The following is a 15,229-nucleotide window of genomic DNA, read 5'->3' as shown; positions in this document are numbered from 1 at the left end:
ACAGGTTAGAATGATCGTGGGATGCCCCAGAAGGCAGCAAACCCGAGACTCTTACTTTGAGGGGAGACAGGCTGAAGGCATGGGAGGAGGTAGAAAGGGATGGAGACTAGATAAGGTAAATCAGATGTTGTGAAGGAGGCCCAGCCTTCTGGTCAACACCAGCCCAACTGTCCCCGTTCACAAGCCCCTCTGTGTGTGGATGACGGAGTGGAGTTCCAGGAGCACTCTTCCAGAAGAGCCGTGATCTGAGGCTCAGACTTGCTCAGTGAACGGCAGGACAGGCACAGAACCGGCTTCACAGGACTCCTGCTCCCACGCCCACCTCTGCCTGAGGGCAGCTCTGCGGACTTTCCTGGCTTACGTGCCACTTGTGCCCTGGGACGTAGGGTAGGCATGGCAGACGCGTGAGCAACAGCACGTCTCTTTTGCTGTACTCAAAGGTACGGGAGGCATTTTCCAGCGGGCAAGACTGGAACTAGCACCGAAATAAAGAAAAAAACAGCCCATTTGTGATCTGCAGCAGGAAGCAGACTTGCACGCTGCTTGTTGAGCAAAGCAGAATATGGTTCCACTTTACTCAACAGAAAAGAGTGTGTGATCTGTTACAGGAGAAGTGCTGCTCAGCCCAAGGGTCGACCTCCACACGTAGCATTCAGTCTCTCTTACACACACACACACACACACGCACACTATTCAGTAAATTGTTTCCGAGCTCAATATAACGTTCCTCCAAAACCAGGCTAGAGCAAACGTCTAATTGCAAGAACCAGAGAGGACCACGGGAAGGAGCCCAGAAAAGACTGAAGGGAGGTTAAGGCTTGGAGCCCGTACAGCCAGGGCTGTTCTTGCCCTAGACATTGCCTTTGCACATCGCAAGTCAGAGACGGGTGCCCCCCCAAGTGGACATGGGCTGCAGATATGGCAAGTGAGTGGGGGGCTGAATTTCAGCATCCGTGTGCCTTCCTGGCTGGTTTCTTATGCCCTGTGCTATCTGTGCCCACTGTCTGTGGCAGCCCTGCCATCCCAGCCTTCCAGGACAAGGGCAGGGACACAGCCCCCCACTGTGTTTCTTCCGCTGGGTTCCTGGAGGTGTGTGAACCTTTTGAAAAATACACACATGCAATTCAAATCCTTTTTCCCTTTGAGTTGTCAGGTAAAGGAGAAATGGCTCCCTGTCTTGGGCACTAGTATTTACCCATCGGCGGGGAGGTAGGGGGGACGGGGGGCTCCCTCTGGGGCGGAGCGTGGGCCGAGTAGGCAGACAGCAGCAGGTTGAGGGAGCTCAGCAGCTGGCTCTGGATGCTGCTGAGCTTGGAGGCGGGCTGCTTGATGGCGCTGGCCAGCTCGGGGTACCCGTGTTCCAGGCAGCTCCACTGCTCCTGCAGGAGTTCCTGGATCTTCTTAACGTACTGGCCAATAGTGGCATCTGTGGGCGAGCTTGGTGGCCTCCCCGGGCGCTCCTTCCTTGGAAGCTCCGAACTGGCCTCTTCTCGCCCTGCTGGGGGCGACTTTCGGTCGCTGCTCCACGAAGAGCCTCCTGGCACCCTGCCCAGACCCTCGGCTCCCACCTGCGGGCTTCCCTCCTGCTCACAGCCTGCTTCTTCAATCCTCAGCTCCGTGGAGAGGCAGCTGGGTATAGAGGGGGTGAGGACCACCTCGGGTCCTTGCGGCAGTGACAGCTGTGGTGGTGGCACGAATTCTGCTGGCCTCCGATCCCCCCGTTTGTGGCTGGCCTGCCCCCCTGAGAGGCCATTCTCCTCTCCTCCAGCCCTCCAGCTTTCAGAGCCTGTGCTGCCCAGAAGGTTGACCCCGATGCTCTTGTCACACGACTCCCTGGTCAAGAGTCCACGGAGGGGGTCAGTGTTGACCATGGCGTCAGTCTGCCCCTGAGTGTCTCTGGTGTTCTCGTGGCTAAGCTCTTCTGCCAGTCGAGCTACAGTGCGCTCTAGCTCTTGAATCCTCTGTCCTCTGGCCTTGACTTCCTCCTCCTGCTGCTGGAGGGCAGCTCTGACCTGGGCCAGTTCCTCGGTTCTTCCAGATAGCTCACCCTCGAGGGCAGACAGCCGCTGCTTCAGGCTGGAGATGCTTCCGGGATCCAATGCGGGGAGGCCCAGGCTTTCCTCTGTGACCCGGACGCCAATGCTTCTCACGTCTATCTCCACAGGTGGTGGGGGTGGGATCTCACTGATGTTGAGCTCAATTTCTTCTAGGGGGAACTCATTCTCAGGAATGGGTGATGGCAGGGGTGGGGGACTGGGTGTTGGGGAGCCAGGGGTGGCCACCACCTCCGCTTCTCTGGTTTTGTGTTCGTCTTCTTCATCCTCTAGAACTACAAGTGCATCCTGGGACAAGAAGGGAGGGCTTGGGAGAGAGAGGTGATTTGGAGCCTCCTCTTCATCTTCGTCCTCTGGAGGCTCGGTGCCCTCCTGGACCAGCTCTGGAATCCCTGGCACCAGGTCCCCAAACTCTCTGACTCTGGGTTGGGTTGTTGCTCGTGGAGTGGAGCTCTGAAAACCTGTAAATGCCTCTGCAGGGCCAAAGGCGCCATCACAGACGCTGTCTTCACCCTGAAGTGGAGGGAGGGCCGGAGGTGTGGGGGGCCCTGAGTTTAGGCTCGAGTCCTCTGATGCCCTGTTCTGGAGCAGTGTGGCTGGCATGCTGGATGCTCTCAGGAGCTGGGGCCGTCCGCCCCCGGGGGCCGGCTCCGCCTCCATGGCAGAGGCAGCCTCCAAATGTCTGGCAGTCTCTGCCAGCAGGGCCTTCCGGTGGTAGCTCACCTCGCTGCCGCTGGCAGAGGCTTGCGGGTGTTCACCCGGTGGCAGTGACTGGGCTCGCTCCTCTGTCCCCAGCAACACCTTCCTCGGGACCGCCGGGGACCAGTTTTGGTGGGGAAGAGCAGCATGGGGGCGAGCCCTGCTGTCGGGAAGGCTGAAGTTTCGAGGCAAAGTGCTGAACTTGGCCTGCTTGGCCCTTCTGTGGATAGGAATCCGTCTGATGGTGTTTCCCTTCTCAATGTCATCCACGTACTTGAGGAAGTCCAGGTCCAGATGAAAGCCATATGGGGTCTCCACAGAGTAGGGGTGGCTCTTTGGAGGGCCCTTCTCTTCATCCCCCTGAGAGGACGGGTCTTTGGCTGGCAAACATGTAAAAAAGAAGCACAATGTTAATATGAATTATGGGTGGTGAGGCCTAATGTGTGTGATGTCGACTTAACACTCTCACGCGAGACTTCTCCTCTATGTCCCAGCGTCTAAATTAAGCTGAGATGCTCAGAGTGTTCTGGCCATGCTGAGAATCCAGGTTATTAAATCAATGTGTACTTAGCCAATGTCTGCAAGGAAATAGGTAGAGGAAATAGTTTCCAATATGCAGTATTCATCTCAGTTATTGCCGTGGAATCTGCCGGCAGGCCAGCAAGATAAAATAGTCTCGTACTGTTTTTCTGGTTTTGAGTCATGTAATTGCTGAACTGAAGCGGCCAGGCACCTGTCAGATCGGGGTATTAATTGGCAATTATGAACACTGAGGGTTTTGAAGGATAAGGTACACAGTTGCCTCAACATTAATTCATTATTCAGAAGGATACTAGGAAATCTTGCTGAAGCCAGACATAACAAGGAGTTCCGCCTTCTGCATTATGTAAGTGTCCTCATCCCGGTGAGCCTTCAGGCACGTGAAGATCAGAGACATGCGCAGCCCGTGCTCTTTTCCACGCTGCGGAGTGCTTACCACAAACTTCACTTTCAAAAACTCGTGTCGAGGAAATACCACATTCTTCAAAGACTGGATAAAAGGTGGTAAAGGACACGAGCCATGTCAAAGGGACACTGGCCTACATCCTCTAAGAGAGGTGGGACTCATGACTTCTCAGGGCAGCCCAGACTGTCAGGGGACAATGCGGTGAGAAGTTCCCCATCACCCCTAAGGCACCACTGGTTCTCTTGACTGCCGTAGAGAACACTGAGGACAAGTCAGTCCTTCAACTGAATCCATAAGGACATTTCTCCACGTAGCCTCTTCTTCAGGTTAAACAGTCTGTTCTCATGTAATCCTCCTTATTATCTCTGTGACATTCTGCTAACCGTGCCCCAAAAATGCTTAGCTCAGGAGAGCACATTCGTGGGCAGCACAGAGATCGAGAATGCACATTCAAAAGCCTGGTCTGTATTTCGGTTCTTGGGGAAATTACTTAGCTTCCCTATGTCTCATCATCTATAGAATGGCAATACTAACAGCAAGGTGAGATTCTTGTGAGAGCTGATTAATTTATACATAGAGTGCTTTGAACAGTGATGAAAATCCAATGTACACTCAATATTGTTAATTATTATCTTTGTGGAAACACAAAATATAAAGAACCAAAGCCCCATGATGGAAGCTGATTTGCCCAGGCACACAGTAGGGGCTCCACAAATTCTCTGTGACTTGACTGATTGCTTGGTTCTAAGGGTCATGAGCCCTGGGGGCAAAACTACAAAATAGTAGTAATTCAATTTGCTTACTTCAACCACTGTTTTTTGTGCACCTATGTGTTGGTTGCTAAGCTAGATCCTAAGGGCACAAAGATAAATCAGGTACAGCCCTGCCCTCAAAAAATGTACAGTCAAGTAGGAGAAACCCCAGTAGGTACAACATGGTGTGCCAAGGATCCTAACAGATACATGCCCAAAAGACAGCCTTCCTGACTTATTTTCCCAATTTCTTTAGGAGGTTAATTCTGCCTTGGGAGGAGAGGGATGACTTCACAAAGCGACTTAAGATTGGGCATAAGATGAACGAATAAGAATTTGCCCAAGCAAGGGTGAAAGACATTGTACTGTTTATGCCCAAGATGGCCACCATCACTTCCCACCCTCTCTGTACAGGCAAGGGAATCCCACACTGAGAGGCGGAGTCTATTTCTCCAACCCTTTGAATCTGAGCTGGCCTGTGACTTCTTTGACCAATAATATGGTAGAAATGATGCTGAGAGAATTCCAAGGCTAGGTCCTAAGCCAGTAAGTTCCACTCAGTAGAAGGTCAGATGCCATGTATGAAGTCCACCTTCCTGAGACTGCACTGTGAAGAAGCCCGACAGTCCCATAGAAAGGTGATATGGAAAGAGGGAGAGAGCTGCTTTGCCAGCCCAAGCTGCTCCAGCCATCCTAGCCCTGCTGCCAGGCATGAGCCTTCACCTGATTTCAGTGACAGGAGGGACTCAAGTGAGAGCCACGAAGCTAAGCTGTGTTAGTCGTACATTTTTGTTTTCAGCCACTGAGTTTTGGGGTGTTTGTAATGCAGCAGTAAATAGCCAGGATAGATTCTAGATATACGTCAGAGAATGTGCAAAGGCACGAGGGTATGATACCCCACAGTATTCTGGGGTTCCTTAAGTACAGGTGATGTGTCCAGGGACAAATGAGGCTCCAAGTGTGGTAGAGAAGGGTAAACAGGAGGAGATAGTTGGGAAGGTCAGCAAGAACCAGGTCATGGGCCGCTTTCATGCACACCAACAAAGCCTTGACTCTACTGTCCAGGTAATCAGCGGTGATGTCACAAAGAGTATCTTCACAGAGGACTGGAAGAAGGACAAACCCAAGGCCCTGAGACCAGCTGAGAGCTTGCTGACATGCTCCAGGTAGGAAAAGCCAAAGGCAACGAAGGGAAAGGGACAAGTTAAAGAAAAGCTGCAAATGACGGTGCTACCTGGGTGGTAGCTTCTTGGGGCTGCTTTTCCCCTAAAGGTGCCGGCACACTAGGCCTGAGCTCTTCTTCTCTCTTGCCTGTTAGATCCTTCCTTTCAGTCAGTGCCATGCGCTGTCAGGTGGCCCTCTATGCTTATCTCTGTTATCTCCAAAGAACTAAACAAAGCCAACCAGACCCTTGCAGGCTGACATTGCGTCCACTGACACAGTCAAGCCTACCGGGCTCGATGCTCAATAAAGCCATGGGGCCTGTGGGTAGTTATGCCACCACCACATCAGGGGACAACCGATGGGATTGTCCCCATTGGGTTCCACTGGTGCTGTGCCAGGGATCTGAACTTCAGGCAGTAATGAGTGACGATTTCTCAAGCCCCCCCAAAACACCAAATAAGTTCTCATTCACCCACACCAATTTTTTTTCACCAACCTGCTTTCCCCCAAAGAGGCACACTGGTCATTTCCATAACTGAGAGCTATTGCTCTCTGTTAAATTTCCAGGCTACGCTCGGCTGTCCTCTTAGGCCTCCTGGTCAACCCAGCAGCCTCCTGGATTACAGGGACAGGACAAATCAGAGAGCAGATATTTGTTTAAAGTTAAGTAGAGAGCAGATTTATGACCCAAAGGCAAAGAACTCTCCTAAAGGAGAAGCTGCATTATTTATCTACTTATTGCCTCAAATCAGTTGAGGCTGATTTACCCAGTGGCCTCTGGGAGCAGGTCCAGAGGACAAATACAAGAATAGCATCAAATAAGAAAGAGCAGATTCAAAGGCAAAATCTTCCACAAGGGAGACTGAAGGAAACCAAAGGAGTCTGTGAGACGGAGAGCTATCCAGGATGATGGTTTTCATAGGTGCTTTCCTAAGCTAGTACTATGAGGTCTCTCTCTCTCTCTCTCTCTCACACACGCACACACACACACACACACACATACACACACACAGCTGCTCTACCTACCACCCACCACTGTGTTCCTTTTCTTCCTCCCAGTGTAGAAGGAATGCTGGACCTTGAACGAGAGAGTTGATCTGGTATACCAGCAGACCTGTGCTCACATCTGGTTCCGCTCCTCTCAATTCTACCTGGTGACAGGTATGAAGGAGCTCAGAATTCCGGGCGTTGGGCCAGGGCAAGAATTAATTAAAAGGACTGTTTCTGCTCAAAATGAGCTGCTGATCAGATAAACAGACACATGGCCACACTGGCTGGATTTGAAGCTTGGCTTTCTCATTTCCTACTTCTGTGATTCTGGGCAAATTATTGAATTTCCCTCTACCTCAGTTTCTCCATCTGTTGCATGCTGATGATAATACTGACAGGATTATTGTGGTTGTTAGCATGAATGTGATAGTGAGGACATGGCGCAGGTACTCAAGAAAGGCAAGACGGGCTTGTTCTGAGTGGGGCCGGGGGTGGGGGGACTCGCTGAGGGTGTGCGCGTTCTCTGGAATATTTAGCTCTCATGTTAGAATGACAGCCTCGGGGCGCCTGGATGGCTCAGTCATTAAGCGTGTGCCTTCAGTTCAGGTCATGATCCCAGGGTCCTGGGATTGATCCCCGCATTGGATCCCCGCTCTGCTGGAAGCCTGCTTCACCTCACCCTCTCCCACTCCCCCTGCTTGTGTTCCTTCTTGCTGTCTCTCTCTCTCTCTCTCTCCATCAAATAAATAAAATCTTTAAAAAAAAAAAAAGAATGATAGCCTCAAGAGTCCGAGAAGATAATTCTGGAGGAACTGGGAAAATGAGTCAGGGAAGAAGAAGAAAGTAAGATAACACAGGCTCAGAGCTACCTAGGATTCCCTACAGCGTCTTGGTCTGAAAGGATGCCAGGTAACTAGACCCTTGGAAATGACCTGCAAACCCAGTGATGAGCCTAAGACTCACACACAGATGCAAGAAAGGGAAGTAGAAGGGGCCAATGGAAGGAAGGAGACGCCACAGTGATTACCTTGAGGAAGACTGTGAAATTCAGCAGGTGAGCTAATGAATCAGAGGTATTTAATGTGAGAAAGAAAGTCCAAAAGCCTACATTTGGTTTCTGAAGGAAATAGAAAAAACAGAAACTATAGAGAAAGTGGCCAAAAACACAGCCGGAAGGAAGGGGAATTTAATGAGCCTCTTCAGAGGCCAAGGCAGTCATGGAAGCTTTTCTCTCTCCTGCCTTTATTTCTTGAGGTGGTGGTGCCAGAAGGGAGGGGTACCTATCTTGAGCTAGTTGTGGGTAATCACGTGGAGGAGCACAGCAGTGCTGAGGTTGCTGAGCAGGGATAAATGAGGCAGGCAGGAATGACAGGCCCCCGGGGCATGGAAGGAATTAGCTGGTGTTCGGTGGGACCACTTCCATGACAAGGCAGCTCTCTGGGGAGAGAGGCAGACTCTCAAAATATACAGGAACTACATTTGGAAAGAGGGAAGGGGCAGGGCTGGGCTGCTGTCTGGTCCCTGAGTCCTGGGCTGGTGAAGGGCCATGTGGTTCAGCCTCTCCTGTTTCCCTAACATTTGGTGATCTGGAAAGAGCATTTCACTAGAAGTCAGGAGATTGGGGGCCGGGGGGGTCGGGGGGGTGGGGTGCCTGTCTGCCTCAGTCAGTGTAGCATGCAACTCTTGATGTCAAGGTTATGGGTTTGAGCCCTATCTTGGGTGTAGAGATTACTTAAAAATAAAACTTTAAAAAAGAAGAAGAGGAGGAAATCAGGAGATCAGGGTCTAGTCTATGACCTTCAGCAAGTTTCCTGGGCAGGGAATGAGGGGAATATTTGTGAAAACAGTTTTTGTTGTGTTACATAGTTATTACTCTACAACTTTGAACCCTTCTGCTACCGTGGGAATAGACTCCAGCTACCTGCTGGGTGATGAGAAACACATGACCAATCACCACCTGTGCCTGGGTGACATGGAGTTGGCCAACAGACATGTAAGTGTGGCCGTTCTACACCATCCAGCCAGGTCGCCCAGAAGACCACAAACTCATGAAGAGGCCCAGCAAATATCAGCCAGGCTGGCCCAGACCAGAAAAATGGCCCAGACAACCCCAGAATCTTTCCAGAAATGGTAAATGTCTTTAAGTCAATCAATTTTTGAGTGGTTTGTTACACAGCAAAGCTAACTGATACATGGGGAGACCGAGGCTCAGAGGGGTAAATAACAGGGAGAGTCACCCAGATATATATGGAGGCTCTTTCACCATATTGTCTCTCAGACCTCAAGTTCCTCATCCTTAAAATGAGAGTAGTGAGTGAGAGCATCCTGCTCCCTTCTTGATGCTTGGAAGAGATGAGAAAACTGTCTAGTGATTACGGAAGTCTGATATAACCACAAGGTTTCATTCGTATCCGCTACTACTTCTCTTGTTCATACCTGAAATACGTAGTTTGGGTCTCCTGGCACTATCTGTGTGGGAAATGTCTCTTGTGAGCCTCCCTTAGGCTATTTCTAGGATCTGTGGTAACAATCCCTTTGCAACCCAAGTGCTCCCTTTAGACCAGTTTATCCAGAGCACCCTGCCTACCATCTGTCTTCTCCATCTTAGGAAATGCAGACTGTCAGTCTCTCAGGCACTCTTCATCCGGTAAGTCTGTACAACCCACTGAAGAGCCCTGAAAAAAAGAGAAAGTCAGTTAGCATAAATAGAGAGGCAGTATCATCCCAAAGAACTCCCATCCCTGTCTTCCTCTCAGGGTTGCCCAGGAGCTCCACAGTCCTCCTAGAGTATGTCCAATCCTCGGGATGTCTTTAAAGGATGTTAGCGATGGTCAACACCAAAGGAAGTATTTGGCTCAGTCCCCTCACCTGGCAGATGGAAGAAACTGAGGCTAGAGGTTAACTGGTCTGTGCAGGGCCTCTCAGCATTCTAGTGAAGGGGGTAGAGCCAGCCCCAGAGCTCTGCCAACTAGCACAGTATTCCTTCCACAACATCAAAAGCTGTAATCTACTCCCCTCCATCATGGTGAAAGAATTCTAATCCATTTTGGGGGAAGACACTGGAATCAGAGTACCTATAAATGATCTAGGACATCCCAGTCAGATTCAAAACAGGCGTGAGATCATTGCAAGTACCAAGGAGGCACTGATACTTAGAGGTGATGTCTAACCTTGGGTAGGGCAGGGCAAGTTCAAGCTCAGTGCTCCAAAGATATTAGGAACTATTCAAGCAGAAGACTGTCCTGACTGAATTAGGATACCTTGAGGTCTGATCATAAATTCTCCCCAAAGTTCTAATCCCAGGACTCTTTCTTCAAATGGTAAACAACCTGGCACCTGCCCCCATTATAATAAATCACCCAGGAAATTGTCTTTTTATGATTGTAACTCCACACATATCATAACAGTGAGTTATGTGACACCTCAGCAGTGGACGCAGGGTTGTTTCAGGAATTCCAGTGTGCTTGACAACGAATTCCGGACCAGAAAAGCGTACCGGGGAGAAGGGAAGGATTGGGGGAAACTGGGAGTAAGAGATGGATGAGGGGTGGTCTCCAACAGCCAGGGATGGAAAAAAGGAGAATACGTAAACTGGGAAAGACGGCTAAGAAGTATGTGGCCCACCAAACCAGAGGAGGTCTAAAGTTTGCCTGGCAAAATTTCACCTGGCTTCTCTCCGTGAGCGTTCCAAACCACGTTGCGTGCAGCTGCCAAAGGGGCCTTTCCCTCTGCAGGTGTGACAGAGCCTGGAAGGGCAGCCTGGTTTCCAGGTGCAGAGACACTCCTTGCAGGGGGAATGCCAACACGAAGTACCTCACTTACTTTGGGGGCAAGAAGTACTGAGTTTGGAAACAGCATAGAGCTGGAGTAGAAAGATGTTGGGGAGAAGGAGGGCAAGTGTGGCTGCTAAAGAGGCAGCAAGTAGAGAGATCTGGAAGGTTCTAACCTGAGGCGAGAGAGGTTCACCCTTGCTAGAAAGAAAAGGTTCTGAAACCACCTAAGTGTCCTGTAGTGGATGAAAGGGTGAAGAAAGTGTGGTAAATATATATAATGCAAAACTGTTCAGCCATGACAAAGAAGGAAATCTTGGCTGTTTGTGACAACATGTATGGATCCTGAGAGCTCTATGCTAAGTGAAATAAGTCAGACAGAGAAAGACAAATACCATATGATCTTACTTGTTGGTAGAATCTAAAAACACCCAATTTCATAGATACGGAGAACAGACTGGTGGCTGTCAGAGGCAGGATGTTGTGGGGTGGGTGAAATAGGGGATGGCAGTCAAAAGGCACAAACTTCCAGTCATAGGGATGTAATGAACAGCATGGCGACCATAGTCAAGAATACTGTATTGGATATTTAAAAGTTGTTAATAGAGTAGATCTTAAAAGTCTTCATCATAAGCGTGAGATATATATATATATATAGATAGATCTATCTATATATATTTTAAGATCTACTCTATTAACAACTTTTAAATATATATATATATATATATATAGAGAGAGAGAGAGAGAGAGAGAGAGAGAGAATATCACTCAGCCATCCAAAAGAATGACATCTTGCCATTTACAACATGGATGGATCCAGAGGGTATAATGCTGAGTGAAGTAATTCACTTAGAGAAAGACAAATACCATATGATTCCCTCATATGTGGAATTTAAGAAACCAAACAAACAAAGAAAAAAAAAAAGAGACAAACAAAAAACAGACTCTGAACTATAGAGAACAGACAGATGGTTGCCAGAGGGGAGATGGGTGGGGCGATGGGCAAAATAGATAAAGTGGGGTAAGAGCACACTTACCAGGATGAGCGCTTGGTAATGTTTAGAATTGTTGAATCACTATACGGTACACCTGAAACTAATATAATACTGTATGTTAATTAGATGGGAATTTTTAAAAAGTTCTCATCGTAGAAATAGTTTGTAATTTAAAAAAAAGGATAGTTGTATAGTTTGTAACTATAACTATGGTGTCATGTAGTTCATAACTATGGGGACAGATATTAACCAGACTTATCGTGGAAGCCATTTCACAATATATGCAAATACCAACTCATTATTTTGCACACCTAAAACCAATAAAATATTTATGTCAATTATGTCTCTATTATCTCCATTAAAAAATAAGGATAATTAAAAAAAAAAAAAAAGAAGAAGAAGAAAGAAAAGCAAGAGAGGGTTCCCAGGCAGAGGACACTGTGCCTGATAATGCCACAGGTCAGCAGTCTGCAGTCGGTGGGGGAGCCTCCCAGATGCTGACAGAAGAAGAAGGGTGAGGACACGAAGCCTAAGCTCGGCCCCTCAGCCTGTCTCCATCATCATGGTTTCTCCTCTCCCTTCTGCTCCCTTCCTCCTCCTACCCTGTATCATTACTGAGCAACAGGCAGCATTCAGAGCAATTGACATGCTCGAATTCTCCCATGCAGTCTTCACTGTAACCCCAAGGGGATTATTACTATTGTCCCCAGTCTTCAGATACAGAGACTGAAGCCGAGAGAGTTTCCAAGACTACCAAAGTTATATCACAAGCAGGTGTCGGACCAGGATTTGCCCTCAAGTATAGCCTACTCCAGTCATGTCCTGGGGAGTGATCTGTAAACATTTGCCCAGCCCGGATGCTGTGACTGATCCCTAGCTCTCTCGGGGGTGGGACAGGGAGCGGGAGCAGGAAGTGTTCTTGACTTTGATGCTTCTCTGCTTCTGCCACAAGTATGTGCAAAACGCCTTCTCGGACAGATAAGGAGAACTACTCTCTTGTAAGGCCTCTTGGCCAAAGGTGTGTGTGACCTGCTTCTTCAAGACGGCACACTAAGCCACAGGCTCCTTCTAAGCAAGAGGGGGCCACCTAGGTGCAAGAGGGATCTTTGACACAAACTCACCATCACCTCAGAGAGTTCAGTCACACTTACTGCCTTTGGTTTGAGTTAGGATTCAACCCTTAATGTTGGATCCTAGGGTCAGATAATTATGCCACACATTAGGTCAAATTTCACTGAAAAGAACTCTACAGAGGGGCACCCGGATGGTTCAGTTGGTTAAGCGTTGGACTCTTAGTTTCAGCTTGGGTCATGATCTCAGGGTTGTGGGTTCGAGTCCCGCATCAGGCTCTGCATTCAGTGGGGAGTCTGCTTCAAGTCTCTCCCTGTCTGTTGCCCCAGACTCTCAAATAAATAAAAAAATCTTTTTTTTTTTAAAGATTTTATTTATCCATTTGACAGACAGAGATCACAAGTAGGCAGAGAGGCAGGCAGAGAGAGAGGAGAGAGAGGAAAGGAAGCAGGCTCCCCGCTGAGCAGAGAGCCCGACGCAGGGCTCGATCCCAGGACCTGGGATCATGACCTGAGCCGAAGGCAGAGGCTTTAACCCACTGAGCCACCCAGGCGCCCCATAAATAAAAAAATCTTAAAAAAAAAAAAAAAAGAACTCTATGGAGATTTCTAATAGTTCTCTTAGACTTGCTTGAATATTACTAAAATCAGTCATTTCTGAGGTTACAGAAATTAAGTGGAGCTGACACCCAACTCTCTGAAGAAGAGAGCACAGCAAGCTTCCACAGGAAAGGTCTAGACACAGGAAGGGAAGGAGGGAACTGTCATGCCCATATCCCGCCACTGCCAGCCTCACCCTCCCCGGCCTCCTCCTGCACTTTGGCCACAATTATGGCCCTGGGGGTGGACATCTTATAATTGAGCTAAGGGTGTATTTTTTGATGTGACTGGGTGAGTGGAATTGAAGAAAAATTGCCACATCAACACATGCTACTTTGCAATGCAACAGAATATGAAAATGAGCTTGGTTGGGCAGAATTCCCCTTTCAAATGGAAATTTGCAACCTTCTGAAGCACAAAAATTTTGACATAAAGCAATTCATTACTCAGTGCTGTTGTATTTGGTATTCAGAACCTTACAATACCTGGTATTCTGTAATTTTTAATTTGTCGATAACCTATTTAGGGATCAAGAATGCCCAGTTCAGGGGTGCCTAGGTGGCTCAGTGGGTTAAGCCTCTACCTTCGGCTCAGGTCATGATCTCAGGGTCCTGGGATCAAGCCCCACATCAGGCTCTCTGTTCAGTGGGGAGCCTGCTTCTTCCTCTCTCTCTGCCTGCCTCTCTGCCTACTTGTGATCTCTCTCTGTCAAATAAACAAAATCTTTAAAAAAAAAAAAAAAAAATCCACCAAAGAGGCAGTTACTCCGAAAGCCCGTGTACAACTATCAGGCCACATTAGGAACAGCTCGATTTCCCCCAGTCAGCCCAACTCCTGCAGTGTAGACCTACATCCTCTCCCTCTCCACAGTTACTCCTTTTATGATGCCATTTACAATCTCATTCCTAACCTCAAATACAAAGAAACCTTGCTTTACTTAGAAAGAAACTGAAACCTAGTTCTGTACTTTTCGTCTCTTCAAACCTCTCTTTATTCTGCAATAATAAAAACGCCGTATTTCATCCTAGAACAGGCCACATGCCAAAATAAATAGCACCTTGGATTTCCTTGAAAAGAAAGCTTGGCTCCAAGCACAGCCGTATTGCAACGATAATTCTTGGAGAATTCAACCTTAAAAAGTCAAATATTTAGCAAGGTAGTGCACGGAACAGCAGCCCGGTCAATCCCTGCACGATCGCTCGCAAAGACAAAGCACTCTTTCCAAAAGAACCCCCCCCCCCCGCAAAATATTACCCGTACCTCTTACGGATCTTGCCAAAATGATGAGCGCTTCCTGTTTCCCCATTCCAGAGCCCCTTGCCTCCCAGTGTAAATGTCCCCTGTGCCGAGAAGCAGGAGGTATCTGTGATGCCGCTTAACATCCAGCATCCAGGCACCCAGGAAGGGGAGCTGCACTCCTAAAAAATATTCTGCCTATGGAGTTCTCCAGCCGACTCACTTTCCACAGACCCAGGAAACAAAGAGACAACTCCTTCGCAGTAAATGACACATGAACACAACCTCATTAACTCCGTTCTCACATTTTCCGGCACGTGTCTGTCATTTTCGCCTGCAATGCAGCAGCGGAATCTGGAGCTTCGTGGAGAAGGGAGAACTGTTGGGAGGAAAGCTTTGCCACATTACCTTGCCTTGGCATCCTCCCCCTGCCATCGCCTGGAGTGAGAGGAGTCGACTCCCTGCGCAAAGCGCGGTGCTGGCTGCTGGACCAGAGCTGACTGCTCAGCTCCGGAGTTCAGCACAGCAGCACTGGCTTCCCAGCTGTTCAAGGATTTGGTCAGGTGATCCGTGACCTTGCTGGAGAAGCAAATACTGACTTCCTTTTCACTCCCGGGAAGAGGGGAGTAGGGTCAGGCAGGAATTCAGTGCTCAATAAGCTGATTCCCGATCTTGCAGGAAGAGGAAGAAAGCTCAAATCCTTCATTGGAAAGTTAGTTCCCAGAGCTAGTGCCACAGCTAACGACACCGAAACAGCACACACCATCCTCCCGCAACTGCCCCAACTCTGGGAGCTTCTCTGAGGGGTCATAATTAATTATGCTTTTCCTTCTCTCTCCCTGCAGCTCAGGCGGCTCATTAATAAAATTGTTCCTAATGAAGACATGGGAATTGTCCTTAGGATCTGAAACCCTGCAGGGGTACATCTCTTTCTTCCAGACTCTATTTAGAAA

At 48.7% G+C, this 15,229-nt stretch overlaps 1 protein-coding gene across 7 annotated transcripts in view; it reads right to left on the bottom strand.

The window, feature by feature from the left end:
* KANK4 (KN motif and ankyrin repeat domains 4) overlaps window positions 1-15,229 on the bottom strand; it is an 82,276-nt gene that overhangs the window by 23,021 nt on the left and 44,026 nt on the right. For 2 of the 7 annotated variants that reach the window (XM_047723751.1, XM_047723752.1), the window contains exons 2-3: window positions 9,193-9,280; window positions 1,196-3,133 (exon numbers count right to left, since the gene is read on the bottom strand). In XM_047723751.1, coding sequence (XP_047579707.1) covers window positions 1,196-3,133; window positions 9,193-9,208 — 1,954 coding nt within the window. In that variant the 5' untranslated portion in view covers window positions 9,209-9,280. Of the gene's footprint in view, window positions 1-1,195; window positions 3,143-6,111; window positions 6,231-9,192; window positions 9,281-11,412; window positions 11,476-14,684; window positions 14,773-15,229 lie in introns of those variants that run through there. The other 5 variants (XM_047723749.1, XM_047723755.1, XM_047723753.1 and 2 more) reach the window with 5 other exon arrangements.

The sequence above is a fragment of the Lutra lutra genome, chromosome 4, assembly GCF_902655055.1.
Source record: "Lutra lutra chromosome 4, mLutLut1.2, whole genome shotgun sequence".
NCBI classification, from domain to species: Eukaryota; Metazoa; Chordata; class Mammalia; order Carnivora; family Mustelidae; genus Lutra; species Lutra lutra.
Note: the sequence above shows the minus strand (reverse complement) of the source record. Positions and strands in the feature narration are given on the sequence as shown.